Source organism: Chrysemys picta, chromosome 6 (assembly GCF_011386835.1).
Source record: "Chrysemys picta bellii isolate R12L10 chromosome 6, ASM1138683v2, whole genome shotgun sequence".
In the NCBI taxonomy this organism is placed as follows: Eukaryota; Metazoa; Chordata; order Testudines; family Emydidae; genus Chrysemys; species Chrysemys picta.
The window spans coordinates 2324109-2343599 of NC_088796.1; the positions used below are offsets into that span (position 1 = coordinate 2324109).

At 42.1% G+C, this 19491-nt stretch overlaps 1 protein-coding gene across 11 annotated transcripts in view; it reads right to left on the reverse strand.

The window, feature by feature from the left end:
- The window catches only part of UNC13B (unc-13 homolog B), a 378814-nt gene that overhangs the window by 171043 nt on the left and 188280 nt on the right, over positions 1 to 19491 (reverse strand). The window contains exon 1 of one of the 11 annotated variants that reach the window (XM_065598628.1): positions 3506 to 5968. The exons of 7 other annotated variants lie outside the window; for them this stretch is intronic. In XM_065598628.1, coding sequence (XP_065454700.1) covers positions 3506 to 5852 — 2347 coding nt within the window. In that variant the 5' untranslated portion in view covers positions 5853 to 5968. Of the gene's footprint in view, positions 1 to 3505; positions 5973 to 19491 lie in introns of those variants that run through there. 3 more of the 11 variants (XM_005288863.5, XM_065598629.1, XM_065598634.1) reach the window with 3 other exon arrangements.

A 19491-nucleotide genomic window follows, 5' to 3' on the forward strand; every position in this document is an offset into this window, starting at 1 on the left:
ATATTATTTCTTTTGTTTATTTTTGTTATTGTTCACCTCATACAAGTACCATAATGCAATCTCTTTGTTATGAAAGTGCAACTTACAAATGTAGGGTTTTTTTGTTAAATAACTGCACTCAAAAACAAAACAATGTAAAACTTCAGAGCCTACAAGTCCACTCAGTCCTACTTCTTGTTCAGCTAATCGCTAAAACAAACAAGTTTGCTTACATTTACGGGAGATAATGCTGCACTCTTCTTATTTACAATGTCACCAGAAAATGAGAACAGGCGTTCACATGGCACTTTTGTAGCCAACATTGCAAGGTATTTACGTGCCAGATATGCTAAACATTAGCCCCTTCATGCTTCAACCACCATTCCAGAGGACATGCTTCCATGCTGATGACGCTCATTAAAAAAATAACGTGTTAATTAAATCTATGACTGAACTCCTTGGGGGAGAATTGTATGTCCACTGCTCTGTTTTACCCGCATTCTGCCATATATTTCATGTTATAGCAGTCTCGGATGATGACCCAGCACATGTTGTTCATTTTAAGAACACTTTCACTGCAGATTTGAAAAAAAAACACAAAGAAGGTACCAATGTGAGATTTCTAAAGATAACTACAGCACTCGACCCGAGGTTTAAGAATCTGAAGTGCCTTCCAAAATCTGAGCGGGACGAGGTGTGGAGCTTTCAGAAGTCTTAAAAGAACAACACTGTGATGCAGAAACTACAGAACCTGAACCACCAAAAAAGAAAGTCAACCTTCTGCTGGTGGCATCTGACTCAGATAATGAAAATGAACACGTGTTGGTCCGCACTGCTTTGGATCGTTATCAAGCAGAACCCGTCATCAGCATGGACGCATGTCCCCTGGAATGGTGGTTGAAGCATGAAGGGACATATGAATCTTTAGCACATCTGGCATGTAAATATCTTGCAACACTGGCTACAACAGTGCCATGAGAATGCATGTTCTTGCTGTCAGGTGACACTGTAAACAAGAGACAGGCAGTATTATCTACTGCAAATGTAAACAAACTTGTCTGAGCGATTGGCTGAACAAGAAGTAGGACTGAGTGGACTTGCAGGCTCTAAAATTTTACATTGTTTTATTTTTGAATGCAGTTTTTTTATACATAATTCTACATTTGTAAGTTTAATTTTCATGACAAAGATTGCACTACAGTACTTGAATGAGGTGAATTGAAAAATACTATTTAATTTGTTTTTTTACGGTGCAAATATTTGTAATCAAAAATAAATATAAAGTGAGCACTGTACACTTTGTATTCTGTGTTGTAATTGAAATCAATCTATTTGAAAATGTAGAAAACATCCAAAAATATTTAAATAAATGGTATTTTATTTTTTAATCGCGAGATTAATCTTTTTAATCTCGATTAATTTTTTTAATCACTTGACAGCCGTGGTCTATACAATACTATACTTATGTGGGCTTCATAAATTGCTTAAACTTTAGTTGCACAACTGCATATAATAAAACCAGCAGAACTGAAGATTGTATGTTTTGGTTATCCTAAATTTAGACATAATAAAATAAATTGTATTTGTAAAGCACTCCCTCTTCCCCATACTTTCTGGATGTGAAGACGCTGTATACATTAGCATCTTGAAATCCAAAAAGGTGAAAACAAAGAACAGTATGGATATTTATTTTTGTATGAAATAAAATTAACAGTTTTAGAAAACATCTTTCAAAGAGATATTCCCCTCTGTCCTCTTGAAAGTTTTTTGAGTGTTCCCTTGAAAAATGTACTGGTAAGTGTTAAGCACAAATTCTTAGAAGGATTTTTAATGCTTGAGGCAATAAATATCACAACATTCTGTTTTAATAAATTCTCCAATAAAGAATACACATGAAACAAAAAAGTGAACTATTAATTTAAAACAACGTAATTTACATCATTTGAGAAGACTACCTACTACTGAAGTCAAATATTGATTGATAACTGCTTTGATAGAGGAAAACCATGGTTCAAGGCTATAGGCAAATTAAGACTTGAGGGGGAGAACTGTTTTGGGAGGTGGACGGGCATTAATTTCCTTATGTACGGATTATTCTGAACAGTTTTTTATGACTTATTACAAAAGGAAAAATGAAAAATGCTATTGTAGATAAATCACAATGACTTAAAAAAAGGAAATCAATAGGCATTTCAAAACAGGGTTCAGACACATGCTGCCTCCATCAGTCTCTGGAATATAAATAACCTAACAATTTACCAACATTTCTCTGGCTTTATAGTGATTTGAGGTTAAGAAAGTTTATCCCGACTTCTAACTAGACTAGGTTAGAGGTCTGGTCACAGTGAGGATTGCAAGGCTTCGTTTTACCAAATCATTGTCAAAAATAGGTCAGCTCTATAGGCCAGATTCTCAGCAGGGGTAGATCAGCACAGATCCACTGAAGTCAACTACACCAGTTTTCACCGAGGATCTGACTCTGTACGTTCATTACCTACACTCCCAAATAACATAATGCAGTCTCACATGAGAACCAAGCGGTGAGGAAATTGAGTGCACTATAGTGATTTTCACAGACATTACTGTTTACTTATTCAATACATGGAGTGCATGGGCACCATTAGTAAACACTATCCTCTATTTACTTTCAATCTCTGGTACTGGTTACATTTACAATCTTAATCTCAAAGCCATGGCCATTGTCTATGTTAAGGGATTTTATTTTTAATCCCTACCACTGCTACCACCTGTTCAGCTCCCCCAACAATACTTGTCTAGGCAAAGGCTCCTGTATCTGGCTACCACAGTTGGTGTTAACGCTGCACCAGAGCAGATCAAACCAACAGAATGTTTAATGCATTTGCAACAGTCGGTGACCTGTCTACATTAGGGATCCCAAACCCCTATTAGCAACAGTGGAATATTTCCCTGAGGTCTCACCTCACGGACAGATCTTTCAGACAAGTTACAAAAACGTGAAAGCATACTACCCATGCACATTTCACATAGGGGCTAGTTTAACATTTACTATTCTACTAATCACTGATGGAGCCACCTGGAGAAGCGTGGACCAATTCATTACTAAACGGTTCCACTCCTGAACCTGGCAAGTCTAATTACGGATAGCTGAGACACACTTTCCTATTGGATTTTGTAACTACTGTAACTTGGGAAAGAACCTGGTCACAGAAGACGACACAAAAAACAAACACACACCTGCTATTTTGGAGCTACATGACTAGGTCCTCAAAAATAATATGATGATTTGTATTCCGTTTTACAGCAGTTTCAGTAACGCATTGTTACATAGTTTAAACTTTAGCATAGGGTATAGATTGTATTGGGGGGATTTTTTTGTTTTTTTAATTGACTCAGTATTGTTACATCATATGTACTTTGTATCTAACCATTTACAAATCACCTATAAAGCATTTTGATAAGTTGTTCAACCACTGAATTAAATATTGCATATCCAGCTATAGTAATAGTAGACTTTAGAAAAAGAATTAAAAACTTTTTAATATACCTGAATTCATTTCATCGGTCGAAACCAAGCTTGCTTCCTGCGCTAGGTCCTTTAAAAGTCTCCTACGCACTTGTCTTTTTTCCCTCAGCACATTTTTGAAGTTATTGATGCACTTGTTCAGGTAGATAGTCTCTGCACACACCTTTTCAAGGCTCATGGGTCTGTACTCCTTTGTTTGCTCAGGTAGAGAACTAGCATCTGTCACCATCTCACCAGAAGGTAGGGACTGTCCAGCATAAATCTCTGAGTCAGAACTCAACACCAAACTAGGGACAGGAGACTCATGAGGGGCAGGTGGAAGCCTGGAAGGAACAAATTGCATTTGAACTGCTTCACTGTTCGCAGATGTGTTGGCCTGGCTCTCGGAAGACTGACTGGGGGGGCTTTCTGTAAAGTTATCAGAGCTACCACAGACACCTGCACCACTCAGCGCAAGTCTGCCATCATGTTCCATTTGGAAGCTGGTATCATTTTCCAGGAGGACTTCAGAGTCACTGGTCTCCAGCTTGTGAAACACCACCTGTAGAGCAGATCTAAAATGATGAATAGCTTTCCCAAGTTTGTTAGTATAAAACTTCATGTCCACAAGATCAATGTTATCCTGGGAATGGTCAAGAAAATACTGGGAATTTTCTAACACATCCCTAAAGACCTGGTCAGTTTGATCTTGGTCATTCAGATCTATTTGGACCATATCTTTCAGAGTATCACTGCTATCAGCTAGTTTATCTGCTGTGTGAACACTGCTTACAGTTGTAGCACCCGTAGACTGATCTTCCAAGAGAAGATTTATTTGCTCTGTACTGAGGAACTGAAGCATGGTGTTACATTCCATTTCATTTTCTCCCGTAGTTATTCCCTCAGCTTTATCCTCCTCTAAAGGGGAAGAGCAGTTCTTAGTCACAATTTCAGTGTCAAGCCCAAGTCCTCCTCCACCACATAAAGCGTGTATATGGCTGGCATGATCCGAGGTCTCTGGGGAGTGGCAGGAATGTCCTTCATCTGTTTTGGACAAACGAGTCACCTGAAGAGTTTGCTGAGGTGTGTGGGAAACATGGAGGACAGGCAGAGGAGAGTCACTCTTTTGTGAAGTTTGCTCACTACAGTTGTTTATAATTTGCGATACTTGCCCCATTTTCACCTCGAGTTCAGAGATCAAGTTACTTTTCTTAGCTAAGGTTGACCTTTGTGTAAAACCAACTCTCTCCCCTAGACCCTGTGTTTTTCTACTTGTGTTTTTGTACCTAACCTGGTAAGATTCAGTTTCAAGGTGCCCATCGTCACCAGTTCTTTGGGCCTCTTCATCACAGTTCAGAGAGCTCCAGTGATTTTTCTTGAGGCCAGACTGCAGTAATGAGAGTGGATCTGCTCGGCAGTCCCTTTGGCCAGTCTGTTGGTTTTGCTCTTCGCTAGCAACAATCCTGACCCCCGTGCTTTGCATGAGAATAGACTTCTGTAAAATGAAATCTCTTTGTTCAGGGTTTGCAAGTTTCACAATTGCTGGTCTTGGTACTAATTGTTTGCCTGGAGTTGCATTTGACCTATAAGCATCTTTTATGTACTTACTACACTGAATACCATTGAAGCAGTAGTACTCAGACAGGAAGCTGCAAATGAGCTCCATAGTGTTTTCACCATCTTGTTCTGGGATCCCATAAAAGTATAACACTGGTTCTTCCTTGCGTACAGCTCTGTAGGACTCCCTGGTGTGTGCGACATGAGACGTTTTGGCAGTGGAACCACTCTGTAAGCCTTCTATCTCACTCAAGACCGTGTCTACACAGCTGGACACTTCATCCACTGAGCCTTTTATCAAGGTGAGGTGTTGCCGGAGTTCTGCAATCTCTGTCTGGATGCGACTTATCCCCTGTAGCTCTTTAACAATGTACTCAATCACATCTGCAGAATGGTCTCTCGGGGGAAGGCTGTTACTGTTGTATGCTGGAAGCTTGTTTTCATTCTCAGTGCTCTCTCTCCAGCTCATGGTAATACTAAGGGTAGAAAGGTCCTGCCCCTCAGACATTACACCCTTGCTCTGGCAAATAGGCTGCATAGTACCCTCAGATGATATTCCCTCTAAGTCTTGCTGATTCCGTTGAACTGAGCATGGTATTTTTACACAGCCATCCCAGTTAAGTTCCACCTCACCGACACAGATGTCGCTCACCTCCCCAGAACCATTTCTCCTGTCCTGAGCAAAGCCCACTCCAATCGTAGAAAATTCAGTGCTTGTGGATTTCCTCTTTATCCCACAAACAAACACGTCTGTTTCAATTTCTACTGGGGAAAGCTGGTGACTCTGACTCACTGAGATCTCATTTACTTGGCCTTGCAGAAGTCTCTTCATTTTCTCCCTCAGATACAAACAGAATCTTTGCTTCTTGAATTGCCTCCTGGCCAAGCGTTTTTACAATAGATTTTCTGTGCAGAAGAGGAATCTCATGTTCTGGCCTTTTCAATCTACTGCTAGCAAACAGCAGCAGCAGCTGCCCCTGTGTTTCTCCATAGTGCAATACAGCAGTACAAGCACACATCAATCACTGCCCGACGCGCACTCTCACATCCAGGGTTTATTCTTTCATGAAGCAACTACCAAAAGAGGGGAAGATATTGCATTCCGGTCAGAAAATACAAGGCAATTTTCAGCATATAATAAAAAGTAGTAGCATCCACATCAAGCCAGTCAGAAAGAGGATCTACTCTTTCAAATTTTCCTACCATAATGCATTTATTTCAGCTGCTGCACTGATAACTAGTTCTACGTGAGGCATTCTTTAATAAAGCAACAGTATCTCCCCCTGTACCTCCCTTTTCACAAGGGGGTAAAAAAATACCAAAGAACCCAAAGCCCTCTGACCAGTCAACGTGTGACCATGCCTTTTTTACGGCTATAACTGCAAGTCCCACAAAAGTAGCTACCCCTTCTATGTAGTTACCTCTTCTGAATACAAAATTCTGTCACAAAATACTAAGGATTCTCTCTCTGCAGGTGTCCCTTCTCCCTAGGCCCACCATCTTCACCCTTTCAAAGGTGAAGAAAGATCAAGTTTAAATTTGCTCGGTATCAGCAATCCCAAAGGAATCACTGAGATTGACATAATGCAGCAGCAGAGACTGGATGCTAGCTTTCAGACTATCAAACTTTTTCATTATTTTAGTAATAAATGTTAAAATAAGAAAGTAACACTAAAGAAACACTCAAAACTTACAAGCTCCCAAGTTAACCTACATATAATATACGCCATATACAGCTTATGAACAAACTGAGCTGACAGGACGATGATGTCATTCTTATTCCAGTTTTCTGGATTTTACACTGGAGCATTCCAGGATCGAACCCCTCCCATAGAAAGGAAACAAACACTACGTTATCTGTGTAAGGCTTGTCTGACCCCCATTAGTGTAATAGCTGAGCACCACACAATCCTGGGGCTTGTCTCCACAGCAAGGTACTGAGTGGCAAGCCAGGGTGTGAATATACAGCAGTGTGACTCTACATTCCCTCAAGGACACAGCTGCAGCATGCTGAGAGTCCCGGAGCGAATTAGTGTACTGTAGATTCACACCCTGACATGCCGCACAGTGACCTGCCATGTAGACAAGCCTTAGTGTAGCCTCAGCATCCCCATTTTATAGGTGGGGAACCGAGGCAGTGAGACATGCGCCCCGGTCACACAAAGTATGTGGTCAAATAGGGAATTGAATCTAGGTCTCCTGATCTTCAGGCTAGTGCCTTAACCACTGGACTATCCCTCCTCTCCTAGACATGTGCTCTAATCAGGACAGCACGTGGCACAGTTGGTCAGAGTAGGAGCTATACTAAATGCCTCTCAGTTTGTAATAAATGTTCAGCCCTAGAACAATTATTTTAAACAAAAATAATTCTACAGTGCACTGGGACAAACAGCACATAATGAATTACTGAACACAATATAAAAATGACCACGCTGGGTCAGACCAATGGTCCACCTAGCTCAGTCTCCAACAGTGGCTGGTGCCAGATGCTTCAGAGTGACTGAACAGAACAGCGCAATTTAGTGAGAGATCAATCCTCTGTCGTCCAATCCCAGCTTCTGGAAGTCCCAACTACTGCCTAAGTATTAACATTTTTACCGACAAATAAAGCCTTCAGGGTGCAGTTTTATGATGTACACCTGTTTCTGAGAATGAAGGGTTACAGTAATATCATTACTTCTGAGTGGAAAGTCTAGAATTCGTCTGTAAAAGCAGGGGAAGGGAGAGTTAAAGGGAGCTTCTCCTCTTCTTCAGAATTACCAGCAGAGGAAACTCAAGCCTCTCCTACACTTTACACAAGCACTAAATCTCCATCCTGAAAGCTCAACACAAAGCTAACCTGGTCCTTGGCATAACGGTTATGCGTCTCATACATGATTCAATCCACAACAGGGGACGCCAATCTCCCCTTGCTTCATTTGGACGCTATTTGGCTGAGCAGCACCAGGTGCAACTGCTTGCAAAGCGAATCACAATCTGAGCTTTTCCCTGGGGGTCTTTGCAAACACACTACACCCAGTCTCCTTAGGAGAGTAGCATGTACTAGCTCTGCAGTACTCCTAGCCAAGAGTGCGGGCCCAGTAACTGATCCCACATATTTCACATTATGTGGCTATACAGTGTACTAACCACAGGAGTACCAAAATGCTTGAGTTTTATTTGCATTGAGATTACAGCCTGTATTAGGGCCTGACCCAAGGTCCACTGAAGTCAGTGGGAGCCCTTTCATAGACTTTGAGGGGCAAACCCAAAGTTCATTGAAGCATTAGATAGATGTATCTTTTAAAAAAAAAAATCAAAAAAAGTATTTACTTATTTCAATTTACAGAGTACCTATCCAGAGCTCTATATGTCTACAGCGAAGCCGGGCTACTGAAACTCGTTCCCATAAGACATCCCCCTCTAACTACACCCCACAACTATATTTGGTCCACTTTTTCATATAACATTCTCATTTTTATTAACCATTTTCTAATATTTTCAATGAATATGTTTTGGTTTTACCCTTCTGCTTTTCTTCAGGAGGGAGGATTCCTTGCATCTGGAAAAAGCAGTGCTTGCCAACACTCACCTTTGTATTAATTAGATCCATTCACTTTGCCATAATTAAGATTGTATCAGCACTTCAGTTTACAAATCCCATTATTCCATAAGTGGAATTTAGCATCCCAATGTCGTTTTCATTCCAAAATGTAAAATGTACCTCCAAAGAGGCTAGATATTCAGACTTATACTGAAAGATTAAAGTTCTCCCATTTCCGAATATTTTTGCACCCTTCTTAGGAAAAAATGTTTTGATTTAATAAAATGAAAGGGTTCAGGCCTTAGTCCATAAAAAATGTAGTGTTTTTCTTTTTACTATTTAACTACTCCCTCAGGGAGCTGCACTGACCTAGGAAATAGTGTTTGCTCGGGCTATATTTCTCCATCAATTACGTAGTTACCTCTTCAGGTCACTGAAGAAAAGAATAATCTGTTTAAACACTAACAATTTTTAAATTACTACGGCACACAGTTACAGAGATTTACAATATAGAGTATCAGTCTCCCTGCGGAGCAGAAGAAAGTAAAGATCAAAAGTTGTGGCTTCTTACGTACATGAGCCAAGTATCATACACAGATAGTGATGTTAATTCCATATATTTTCTGCTGTGTAAAACTATTTCCCTTTAATGATGGGGAGAAGGATTTGTGTGTTGCAAGGACTCCCTTACTATGCTTGGTGGTCACCACATTGTGTTCTTTTGCATACAGCTACAACACTGCCAGTGGTTTAATGATTGTTCCTTTAGATACACCTCTACCCCGATACAACGCGACCCGATATAACACGAATTCGAATATAACGCGGTAAAGGAGTGCTCCAGGGGGGTGGGGCTGTGCACTCCGGTGGATCAAAGCAAGTTCGATATAACACGGTTTCACTTATAACGCAGTAAGATTTTTTGGCTCCCGAGGACAGCGTTATATCGAGGTAGAGGTATACCAAAAAACAGTGCAAGCTAGAATTTGCTTTCAGTTCATTTGTCTGTGGCTGAAACACTGTTGCAGGCCACCGATGCAGGTATAGGGTCACTGGAATGGAACCTGGAGTAGCAGGAGGGCCCAGGTTCCCCTACCAGCCACTAAGGAAGAGGTATCCTCAGGGCAGTGCATGAGGAGACTGCCTCAAACTGTTGGTATGGAAAGACTTTGATACCCTGGAAGGGGAAGACGATAGTGACCTGCTGGAAGGCCAAGTCACGAAGACAGAGCATCCTGAGTCACACAGCGTGCAGCAGAAGGGGGGGCACTGGACCTGGAAAGAGCTGATCCCTACAGCAGCCAGAAGCAGGCGCCAACTGCAGTGATTGGCCCTATGACAAACCCTTATTCAAGAGATTGCAACAGCTCCAAAGATGCCAGTCCAGTGCAAACACGACAGAACTGTATAATTACAGATGTTCCGAAGGATTCTCGTTATGGAGAGGCAATTTGTCAAAGCAAGGAAGAAAGGAATTAACTTGACTTCGGGAACCAGTAATGATTAGCCAGCTTTTCCCAGGAGGAACAAATGTGTGAGAGGTATTTCCCAAAAGACTACTATGAAGTGTCCAGAGCAGAACACAGGAAAGTCTGCTCAAGCTGAGGGACAACTCCATTCCTGTGTTTCAGAGACAATTCATAGACCGCTTCATCCTACTGAAACACAGAAAATAAAGCCTTAGTTTCATCCAGAGGCAAACAGAGGATTCAAGGAAAGGTTATCACTGGGAAGAAAGCCTGAAAGGGGTGAGATACTAGCAGGTCATACATTCTGTGGCTTCTACGGGCCAAGCTCATTGCACTCACCAGGGGCTCCTTGCATCCCTCCATTCTCCCTCACATGCTCCCTGTGCATCACCCTCTCATCTCCTCTTTCAGGGACTCTCTGCAACCCTCCCACCACCTCCCTCATGCCAGGTGCTTCTGTGTATCCCCCTTTTCTCCCTCCCCCCAAACCATTTATCTCCCATTAACAAGGGATTTGTGGGCCCCCCTCAGACTCCTCATTCACCCCATCTTACCAGATGGGGCTCTGTGTCCCCATGTCCATCTCCCACTCTGCCACTGTCCCCCAATTCCCCTCCACCATGCCAGGGTCTGTGCGCTCCACCGTACCAGAGACGGATGCCATCGAGTTGAGTGTAAGACCTCACAAGCTCAGGCACAACTCCAGACTAAACACACCCAAAGGGGTTTAAGAACTATAAATGAGAAGACCATTTCTTGCCAGCAACTAATGCATCCAAGAGTGAGCCTATGCCTCTGCAAAGGAGAGATCAGAAAGAACTTGGAATTCCTGGAAACCCAATCTAGACCTGGATGCTAAGACCAAAGACCAAATCATGAAGAACTGAACTGAAGGACACAGCTGAAACCTCTACTGTCTGACCCAACACCAGGGCAAGTAACAGGAGGCCTAGTCTCTTTAGAGAGAAAATATTCATACCCTGACCTTTTCCTAGATACAGCAGGGACCCTTGTTAGATGGATACTTTGCTTCGTGTGCCATATGGTGGAAGTCACTCACTGAAACTTACCAAAAAATTCACCTCTGCCCAAAGTCTGAGCAAAATCTCTCCAATTTTTTTGAGCTCCACAGGGATGAAAACAAACTTTTTAAAAAGCAAAAACCTTGAGGAATGAGGCAAAGTAACACTCGTGAAAGCCAATGGGAGTTGTGTACCTAGCTCCCATTTCAGCCTTTGAATGTCTCCCCATAATGTATGAATGCCACAAAGGAATGTTCTTCTGGCTCTATAGATTTACAATGACAGCAGAACAAGCAGGAGTGAAAACCAGAGGGATGCAAGCAGTGAGCACAGTGGGGTGGTAAACAAGAGTGTGAAAGGTCCAGAGAAGAAAGGAATAGATGCAATGATTAGACTCATGCCTGACCTTCAGGGACATGAACAGCGCAGTTCTGAGGCTCCTGGCTCTCCCCAAAGGGAAAAGACCTCGCAGCAACTTGTGCTGAGCTGTGGCTTTGACTTCACCCCAGCTCAGTTCCTCTGTCAGCCATCGCACGGATACAGTGCAAAGGGTGGGGAGCAGCTTTACAGCATCCTTCTCCAGCAGCACTGAGTGGCTCCAGGAAAGAAGTCCTGGTGAATGGGGCCTATTCTTTGCCGCTGCTAAGCCATTCCTAGTATGGGCCAGGATGCCCCCTCAGACCCCACTTCGTCTGATGAAGACACTTTCAGAGGCCTGGTACTTTAAGACTTATCTCCCTCCCCAGTCCCCCAATACAGTTAAAAGACTCTTATCTGAATGTGATGAAAGATGATCAAGGCAATACTAGAGTGGTGAAGTGGCTCTAAAGAGGGCAACAAATTCCAGCAGAGGAGATGTATTTTGGAACAGTCTTTCGTCTGCCAGGGCTCCCACAGAATGCACCCTGAGCCATGGTGTCTGACTTCACATGAAACGTATTTGAAAATGCGTAACGTTCTGTATTACCTGTACTAACAAATAAGAAAAGCAATGAAGTGAAATAACTGAGAAGTTACCTCGTTAGTAAACGTAAAGAAATACCATCCGAAATGCAGGGCACTTTGGAACTGCAAGGTTTTGACATGAACAAGAGAAAGGAATCTTATGCTTAAGGCTGCTATAGCAACCTCTCCCCAGCACTTCTACATGCTGTAACATTGTTTCCTCCTGAGAATTTTTATAGAATCTTAAATATACTAATTGCGGAAAGGATTTCAATAAGGACCCACACAACAGGGTCTGACTGAGCGGTGTGGAAGAGCTACAGGCAGCGTTGCTGGCAGTACCATCTCTGGAGACTGACAGGCTACGTTTTAATTGACAAGACAAGGTTTAGGTTTTGATTAGACAGCACTTGAGGGAGGCAACTTCATATTTCTTTGCTTTTTTCTAACACCTCGTCTCTTCCAAAACTTGATTTTCTAATAATTAATAGAAATTGCCACTTGATTTAGAGTGATAATATGAATGACACCGCTCAGTGAGTCTGGATGCATGGCAGCACTAAGTACTGCTAAAGGAGAGAATGTAATCTGAATACTCATTCACCTGGAGGACATTACAGCTACTGAAGTGACAGAGAAGATGTGCCCGGCACTTTCCAGATGAATTAAAAAGGGAACATGCCCATAGCATTTATAATCAAAGATAAAGAATGATGGATGCTGCACAAAGTATGGAAAGAGCAATGTTCTAAGTAAGGGATTGTGAGAGACGGTTTTATTATGCAAGTTAGTTCCTTTTTTAATAATAACAGTGTTTGTTACTGTATGAGAGCAAGAACTGCAATGACTGTTACAGTTCCACCACTGTTTCTGTTCTAATCACCACCTGCAGTTCCTCAGCACTTTCTGAAATGCTCAGAGTTCGGGAAGACGTTTTCCAGGTTTGGGGTCTGCCCAAGAAAGGATTTGTTTAGAAAATTTGGGGAAAAAAATAGTTCAGGACATTTTTGTACACAAGGACAAGTCAACCAAGCTGCAGTCCAAGACTTTTGGTGCGCTACAGCAGTGTCCACAGAGGACCTTAGCGTGCAGCAGGCTGGTGTGCTGTAGCTTCACACCCTGCAGTAGACAAACCTTACCTCACTTGCTCTAGGTCACACAGGAAGTCTGCGGGGACGTAAGGAACTGAACCTGGTCTCCTACCCCCAACCAACTAGTGGCATGCCCACCAGACATCCTCCCCATCTCTCGCATGTCCTCACTTTGGGGAGCTTAACTTTGCAACTTTAATATTCTTTCAACATTGCTGTTTGTGTGAGGTTATATTTAAGACTAGAGGGAACAACGATGGGAGTGGTAAAGCACTACATGTATTAAGAGGCTAAGGATGTCACTAGTTAGTGGCCAAAAATGAGGTACCTGTAGACAAGAGTCAAAGGAATGGAGCAGTCATGGAGTTAACAGATGGGAATGGGCTGAATGCTGCTTACTATGAAAGTGACAGGTTTGAGTTTTACCACTGCAACTCATGCCTGACCCCAAGTAAGTAACAAAACCTGAAGTATGCTCTCAGCCCTGAGAATACCCTGTGCTGTGTCTTGGAAAGGCAAGAAGATGAGAAGGCTGTCCTGAGAAACAAGAGGAAAACCTGGGTTATTTATTCATATTCTCATACAAAATTACTTCTACTGATATACAGTAGCAAGTGGGGCAGTCAAGTGTTTGACTACAAACAGCAGATTAAGTGGAATTAATTTCAGCAGTTTTCTTATTTTCATAATCTTCATGTTAAAGTGTATTGAATTTTTCACCAGACTAGATAAATCAGACAGAACTTCAAACAGAGTTGAGGTAAAAATGACAACCTAGGACTACTGTAATCTGATCAGAGATGAAAGTTTTCTTTAAAGCAGATGGACCTAAATCAGAATCCTAGTGACCACGCACTACAACTGAGAAGCCAGAAGCAAGAACCAACTTTTCTGTTGAAAGGAAATGACATGGCCAACTGAAACACAAGTATCAGGTTTTCCTGACTAGTTACCTGGGATCCCAGAATTTAGGAAGCTACTTACTGGGTCATTGAAACTACTTCTGAACATTCCAGTTACATCCAAGGTAGAATGCACATGCAGTGCTTCCAAATAACCTAGATATATCTTTCAGTGAGAGAGAGAAGCACAGTCATGAAAGGGTTAAAGGAAGCTAAGTGTTCTGTCTCAAGTAAGAAGGGTTGCAGGCTGTATCTTTCTCCCATTTACAGTCTACATGATAGACTGGCTTCCATAAAGGGAGCAGAGGGAATAGTTTGAGTTCCCAGGCAGCCCCTGTGTTTCCGACAATAGCCACCAGAATGGAGGAGGAGAAGTAAGATTTCTCTCGGAAGTGGAATTGCTCACTGAAAGGGCTTGCAACTGATTTCCCAGCTTGCTGTAAACCCATGTGGGTTACAAGGTCAATCACAGCTGGAGATGGTAGGTAATGCTGGGTAGTCCAAATGATGCAATTAGGAGATGCAAACGCATGTGTCAAGCAGTGCTTATCACAGCTGGAGGTAACGACTGGCACTAGCTCATATCCCTGGCCAAGCTCTGCCCTGCTCAGTAATTCTCCCTGGGATTCCTCCCACCCTCAAAATGGGCTGAGGGATTTGTTCCTTTGCAAGGGAATTGGAATGAACACTTCATTACAATGAGGGGGTGGGGGTTGATAAGTCATTAAGCCCACTTAAGACTGTCTAGATCAATTTAAGGGGACAAACAGCAGCCATTCCCATTTAGATGAATTATGAAAGATGGCATATAAAGCTGATGGAACATGCTTGCTTTTTAGCTCATCCTACCAAGCCTCAGCCAAGAAGGGTTTTAGTCCAAGAGTGCTCAAACCGAACAAGATTTATTTCTCAAGGTTTCTTCCTTTGTATGTAAAGATAAATAGCATTGCCAGTCGTCTAAGTCTGGAAGTTCATCTCAAAAAGGCTTTCTACATTAGCAATAGTGAGTCGCCCATAAAAAGGGGCAGAAATAGAAGGTGAGAAGATATCTGAAATTGTCACACCATCTGCTCTGATTCACAAGCCTGTACAGCATCCCTGTTGCTTGCTTCATGCCAGTCATCATTTCACCTTGCCAGCTCACAAGCTAGTCAACCCATTAAATCAGGCCAATGGCAAACATTTTCAGTTTTAAAAAAGGGAGCCCTTTTCTGTTCCTGGCATTCATAGAACAATCTGAAACCATTAACTGAGTTACTCAAACCAGTTACTTTTCAAGTGATCAAATTTAAATTATTTCCTAATTTTAAAAAAAAAACTTTCCCCTCAACTATTCCCTTCGTAAAGATCTTTGATGCCAAGTTCAAGCAGAGATATAAAGCCTCCTAATTCAAAGATATTCAGAATAAACACTGACAACCCTCAACTATACCAATGCTAAAGACTTCTTCAATAAATGAGTATAGATAGTAAAAATATAAAGCTTATGAATACACACATTATGGAGTAGGTTCTCCTCTCAATGCACGTGTGTTTAACTCCTGTAAGCGTCTGTTGGTTCTACTGTATCAACAGGGGAATATCACCAAATTCTATTACATAAATAATGAATATATACATATACAGTTAATCAATTTAAAATACATAGCAATTTTCCTTGGACCCAATAAACTTTAGTACTTGCTGGCAATTTGCAGTTTACATTTAGCAAATTCACTTGTTCCAATCACTTACCTTACTGCTTCACACAAAAACAAAAGGTTAAATGAAAAGGAAATTCACGGAATTAATAGAAAACTATAAAACACAACAGCATGCTCTCACAGAAGAAACAAATCTGGAAGGATTTGTTATCTTGTTACAGGTTAGCCAGACAATGAACTTGGATTATAAACACGTATTCTTGGTGTCCCGTCACAGGTTGCTGGGAAGGAGATGCTGTTGTCAAAGGCATCTCAAGTATCCTGTTCCCCCTCAACCCTGGGATACGGACTAGTGTAAAGTTGAAGACATTTGAAAAATGCAGACAGCTGCTAAATATCCGAAGTGAAAAACAACAGAAGGCAACAAATGTAAAGCCACAAATCCAGAGAATCCGGTCCGTTTCCAGGAGGATTCCTCAACAGAAATTTCTTAGGTCAGCAACAGAATTCGTTTTCCCCTTTTCCAGCCAGCACCAAGTGCAGTCAAACTTCAGCCGTATCGTCAGTGGTGACTCAACAGAAAATATTGTACTTAAAAGAGGCAGAGAGAAAGCTGTGCAGCAATTGCTACTTCTACTCCTCCTCTTCATCTGCTTCCTGCCTAAAGCCTTACGCATAACCCCCCCCCTCCCCTCCCCTCCCCTCCCCTCCCCGCTCCTCCCTCTCTCCCTCACACACCAACACTCCTGGACTTGAACTGACTCTTCATGTGATTAGCCATTCCGAAGGAAATGGAAATTGATGGAACCAATCTGACAATAAACCAAATACACTCTTTTGGAATCATGAGAGCAGACAGCACAGCACAACGGGCTGACACATACTGGAAAAGCTCTCAGGGTGAGTCCATGGTAGCTCTGTAAAACTCTGTGTGGGGGGAGATATGGGGGCTGGGGATAACTGCAATTACCTAATTGCAAGAAAATTATTTTTCCCCCACATGATTTTTTTTATTATTATTAGCAGCAGCATCTACTGTCCACCCACCCTAATTTAGCTGCAAGAGGAGATTGTCACCCTTGGAAGGCAACTCAGCCATAAAAATCATCTTAAGACTACAGCAGAAGACTATCAATTCTGTTAAAAGTCTGGGGAATTCAGGACTCAAAACACATGCATGTTGATCTCCTGCTTCCAAAACTAAAAATCACTTTGTTAAAACACACACATGCACATGGGGATGTAATATATACAACTATGATTTTATTAATTTATTTTGAAACATCAAGACTTCTCTTCTATTCATTCCCCACTATAGAATAACAAACCCTAACTTTGTGAGAAGTGAAGTACTTCATTTAAAAGGTCTTCCTCAGACACCGACTTTGCTCCCCTCCGGTCTATTCAAAACACTGCTGTTAAAATAACCTTTCCAGCCTACTGTTCCTAGCCATTAATCCCACTCTTCCAATTCTTCCACTGGATCTCCCTTCTCCACCACACCCACTGCAAGCTCATGTTTATACTTTTAGGTATTTTACATTAGTCCCTCCCTCTCTTGGTTCTGGTTCTCCATTGAGTGAGCAATGCTCTTCAGAGCTTGGTGTACGGAGGAGGAGCTGTGCAGGTTTCCCCACGCACTTCAGTTCTGATGGGGGAACAACTCACCTATGCCGCATCTGTAAAGTTAAAGCTCTTCATACTCTAAATGGTGCAGTTTTCAAAGTGACTTAGGAGCTTTTGAAAATCTCAACCTTAGCCCCTCCTGTCTGCTCATCTTCTGTCTATTTACTTGGTCTTGAACCTTTTTGTATATTCACCCATGCACCTAATTCTTTTAGCTATTCCAGCCTTGAGCATTTACTTCACCACTTCTTCCACAAGAACCTGCGTGATTTCTTCCATTGTGCCCCTCATTGCATAGAATAACTAAGCCATAAAGCCCTGCCCTGCCTTCTTCCAAGCCCAACACCTACACCTTACCTCATTGCCTACAGCAAAGTGTCAGCTGATCATGGCTGGGCAGCTGGACAGAAGGGATTCCAGACATCTTTGTCATGAGATACTGCAAATTTTGCACATAGCCGCTCTAAGTAGCCACCTGTTCCTATCGCTGTTACCCATACCCTTCCTCTCCCATTCCCTCTGTCTGTTCTCACCTGCTGCATTTTGTAGGTGGGAATTTTGAGGCAGGAACCGTGATGCTCGCTATGTAGGGTCTTGCTAATAAGGCCCTGATCTGCTTGAGGCCACTGAGTTACACTGTAATAGAAATGATTAATACTAAATGCCCCGATTACTGTGCTGTGGCTTTCAAATGGAGCTCCAAGTCCATTTACCCATGGTGAAAACTACCTAGATGAGTAAATAAAATGAAATACAATCTAAGATTTCTATAGCATTAACCATCTTCAAAGCTCGGCACACAAATCCTGGACAGGATGAAAACGTTTTCCCAGGGGAACAAGACTACAATAACTAACCTGAAAGTATCACAATTGAGCATAATTTTCTCATTGAGTATTAGCAAATCTGTCCAGCTCCTGGCAAACATTTGTAAGACGGAACCTTTCAGCATTCATGTCATTTCTTATTTCTTAAAACTCCAGTATAGGGGACCCGGTGCTAGTATTGTATTGCCACTTAAATCAACCCAGGTTTAGTTCTGATTCAGTCTTCGCTCCCTAGTTGCCAGGAGCTGTCAGCACTCAAGAAGCAATATGAGAGAAGCATCATGGGAGACAACGTCCTTTTGGTCAGGATTTGAGAGCTCTGAAGGGAGTGGGATAACTAGAATGATGGTCTCTGCAACCTGAGCTTTCAAAGATTAGCATATGAAATAGAATTTCAATGATGTTACATGGCTAGGACTAGCTAATGGACAGTGGGCAGCTGCCACCAGTTAACATTAGAGGACAAGAGAGTCCTTCAGTGACTGCAGGGTGCTGAGGAACGAAATGACAGCAAATACTGAGACTCTAATGAGAGTTCCAGGGAACAGAGACAGACTTGAACCTCAGAACTGCAGACCAAAATCTTGAAACATGGCTATGAAATAAAGGAAAAGATGTTAACCAAGCCACAAAAGAAACTATTCTTCCTTGTGAACCTGGGGAATTTCTCTGCCTAAAGCCTGGTTGGGTTTTTTATTTGTTGGAGGATGGCATTGACACAAATACTTTCCACAAAAGGCAAGACAGCTGCAACTCAGATCTGACTAAACAGCCCGGGAGACAGCATGGACTTTATATCCGGGGTACTGCATTCAGTTATCAGGGTTCACTGTATTCAGTTATTTGCCTTCCTGCAGGAAAATTAAATTTCTACTTACTTTAAATACCTTTTTTTTTTTAAATTCACTGCTGGGCTAAAATTAAAACCTGAGCCGGTAGGGAATTATTAAAACTGATAAAACTGAATTGAGAAATAGAGGCCAAATGCTTTGGTGTCTATTCAGTGTATATTATTCTATTTAAAAAAAAAAACTTATCTTTCCATGTCATTCCAGCTTCCTGTAGAGTAAAGCACTGATAAAATTGTAAAGTAAGCAATTCTTCCATGGGTTGATTAACCAAGGGAAGACAAGTGAGCCTACAGCAGAGCAGACCTATTCCCCCCTCCCACCTCTCCCCTCCCCTTTTCTAGGGGAAGGGATGCAGACACATGTCTAGCCCTGACAGGCCCAAGTGGACGGGATAGAGAAATTGAGAGGATAAGTAAAGGAAGGGACAAAAGTTTACAGAGAGAGAGGAAGAGAGCTGGGACAAAGGGAGAAGGAAAGAGGGATCGAGCTGATGGCACGCAGAAAGTATCTGATCCAGCAGTTGAGACCCTATCCCTCTCATGCAGGAACCCGTCCAGCCTGAACTTGCCTCA